The following is a 2,211-nucleotide window of genomic DNA, read 5'->3' as shown; positions in this document are numbered from 1 at the left end:
ATGGGCAGGTCTCTGCAAAATAATCATTTCTTACCTTGTGGGATAAAGAACAAACTAGATGATCTTGAAGTACAGTTTCACGATGTCGGCTGACAAAGTAAATTAAGTGAGGTGAATTATCTCTATGTTGCCTTCCTGTATATAATTTGTGCCTCTCTGATGTTATCACACTATATATGGTGCTCTCAAATGATCAGCCAGATATATGATATATATTAGTTACTTCATAGAACTTGTAGAAGGTAGGTTTTAGACACAAGGCATAATCTAAGGGCGAGACACTCATTATTTCTTTTTGAGGTGTCATCTAAAATGATTAATAGGAGCCATGAGCTGTTGTTCCTTTTAATAATCTGGACTGTTTTCACAGATCTATACACGCTAGGGAAAGACTTTAAGAATTCAGAGACTCTGGGTATCTACAAATGTAGAAAAAACTAAATCAACCTTTATTAAATGACAACCACCAAAGTGAAAGAAAGTTTGTTATAGAAAAGACTTTATGTTTCTAAAGGGTTTGCCACTCAGGAACTGTAAACCAGAATAATAGAAGGGCATTCTGATTAAGTATACATCAGTACATTAGCACATTTTTACCTGAGAAAATGAAGCCAAAAGAATAGAAAAGATTAGAAATTTCATCTAATGAAAAGGAATAGAATTTTATAACTAGAAGGTAGAGTTTTTTAATCCAGCCTTATTACATCATTTTACAGGAAAAAAAAACCAAGTACCTAAATAGTATCTTGACTTTCCCAACGTGGCACAATAATTAACTTGCGGATAGAGGACTACATGCCAGGTCTACATCTCCCAATATAAGCCACTCTCCTCAATACATTCTCAACGGATATTTACAAAATTACCTAAGCTGATTTTCCTTTTCTTGTTTCTTCAGGGAAACCCTGCCCACCATATAGTAATTGTCATGGGAAACTGGAGCACTGTGACTGAATTCACCCTAATTGCCTTCCCAGCTCTCCTGGAGATTCAAATATCTCTCTTCGTGGTTCTTGTGTTAACTTACACATTAACAGCGACAGGAAACATCACCATCATCTCCCTGATATGGATTGATCATCGCCTGCAAAGCCCAATGTACTTCTTCCTCAGTAATTTGTCCTTTCTGGATATCTTATACACCACTGTCATTACCCCAAAGTTGTTAGCCTGCCTCCTAGGAGAAAAGAAAACCGTATCTTTTGCTGGTTGCATGATCCAGACATATTTCTACTTCTTTCTGGGGACAGTGGAGTTTATCCTCTTGGCGGTGATGTCCTTTGACCGCTACATGGCTATCTGTGACCCACTGCACTACACGGTCATCATGAACAGCAGGGCCTGCCTTCTGCTGGTTCTAGGACGCTGGGTGGGAGCCTTCCTGTCTGTGTTGGTTCCAACCATTGTAGTGACAAGGCTACCTTACTGTAGGCAAGAAATTAATCATTTTTTCTGTGACATTGCCCCTCTTCTTCAGGTGGCCTGTATAAATGCTCACCTCATTGAGAAGATAAACTTTCTCCTCTCTGCCCTTGCCATCCTGAGCTCCCTGGCATTCACTACTGGGTCCTACGTGTACATAATTTCTACCATCCTGCATATCCCCTCCACCCAGGGCCGTCAGAAAGCTTTTTATACCTGTGCTTCTCACATCACTGTTGTCTCCATTGCCTACGGGAGCAACATCTTTGTGTATGTGAGACCCAATCAGAACTCCTCACTGGATTATGACAAGGTGGCCGCTGTCCTCATCACAGTGGTGACCCCTCTTCTGAACCCTTTCATCTACAGCTTGAGGAATGAGAAGGTACAGGAAGTGTTGAGAGAGACAGTGAACAGAATCATGACCTTGATACAAAGGAAAACTTGACACTGGTATACACTACATTAAATACATTTCTTTTTTTATTTTTATTTTTTAAGTTCCAGGGTACATGTGCAGGATGTGCAGGTTTGTTACATAGTTAAACGTGTGCCATGGTGGTTTGCTGCACCTATCAATCTATCACCCATGTATTAAGCCCAGCATGCATTAGTTCTTTTTCCTAATGCTCTCCGCAACCCCCAGCCCTCCCCCGATGGCACACATTTCTTATCTTCAACGCATTCTTTCTGCATGACTATAGTGGTGTTTGGTGTGCCAGAAACTGAGATGGTGCCTCAGGATGAGCAATGATCATGCCAAACTGAAGGAAAACTCTGATCGTGTCT

At 40.8% G+C, this 2,211-nt stretch overlaps 1 protein-coding gene across 1 annotated transcript; it reads left to right on the top strand.

Annotated features, from left to right (window-relative positions):
- The first annotated feature begins 928 nt into the window (after positions 1 to 928).
- On the top strand, positions 929 to 1,870 carry LOC129008240 (olfactory receptor 6M1). Its single transcript, XM_054440229.2, has one exon. The coding sequence runs from the start codon at positions 929 to 931 to the stop codon at positions 1,868 to 1,870; it is 942 nt and encodes a 313-aa protein (XP_054296204.1).
- Positions 1,871 to 2,211: the final 341 nt, after the last annotated feature.

Source organism: Pongo pygmaeus, chromosome 9 (genome assembly GCF_028885625.2).
Source record: "Pongo pygmaeus isolate AG05252 chromosome 9, NHGRI_mPonPyg2-v2.0_pri, whole genome shotgun sequence".
NCBI classification, from domain to species: Eukaryota; Metazoa; Chordata; class Mammalia; order Primates; family Hominidae; genus Pongo; species Pongo pygmaeus.
Note: the sequence above shows the minus strand (reverse complement) of the source record. Positions and strands in the feature narration are given on the sequence as shown.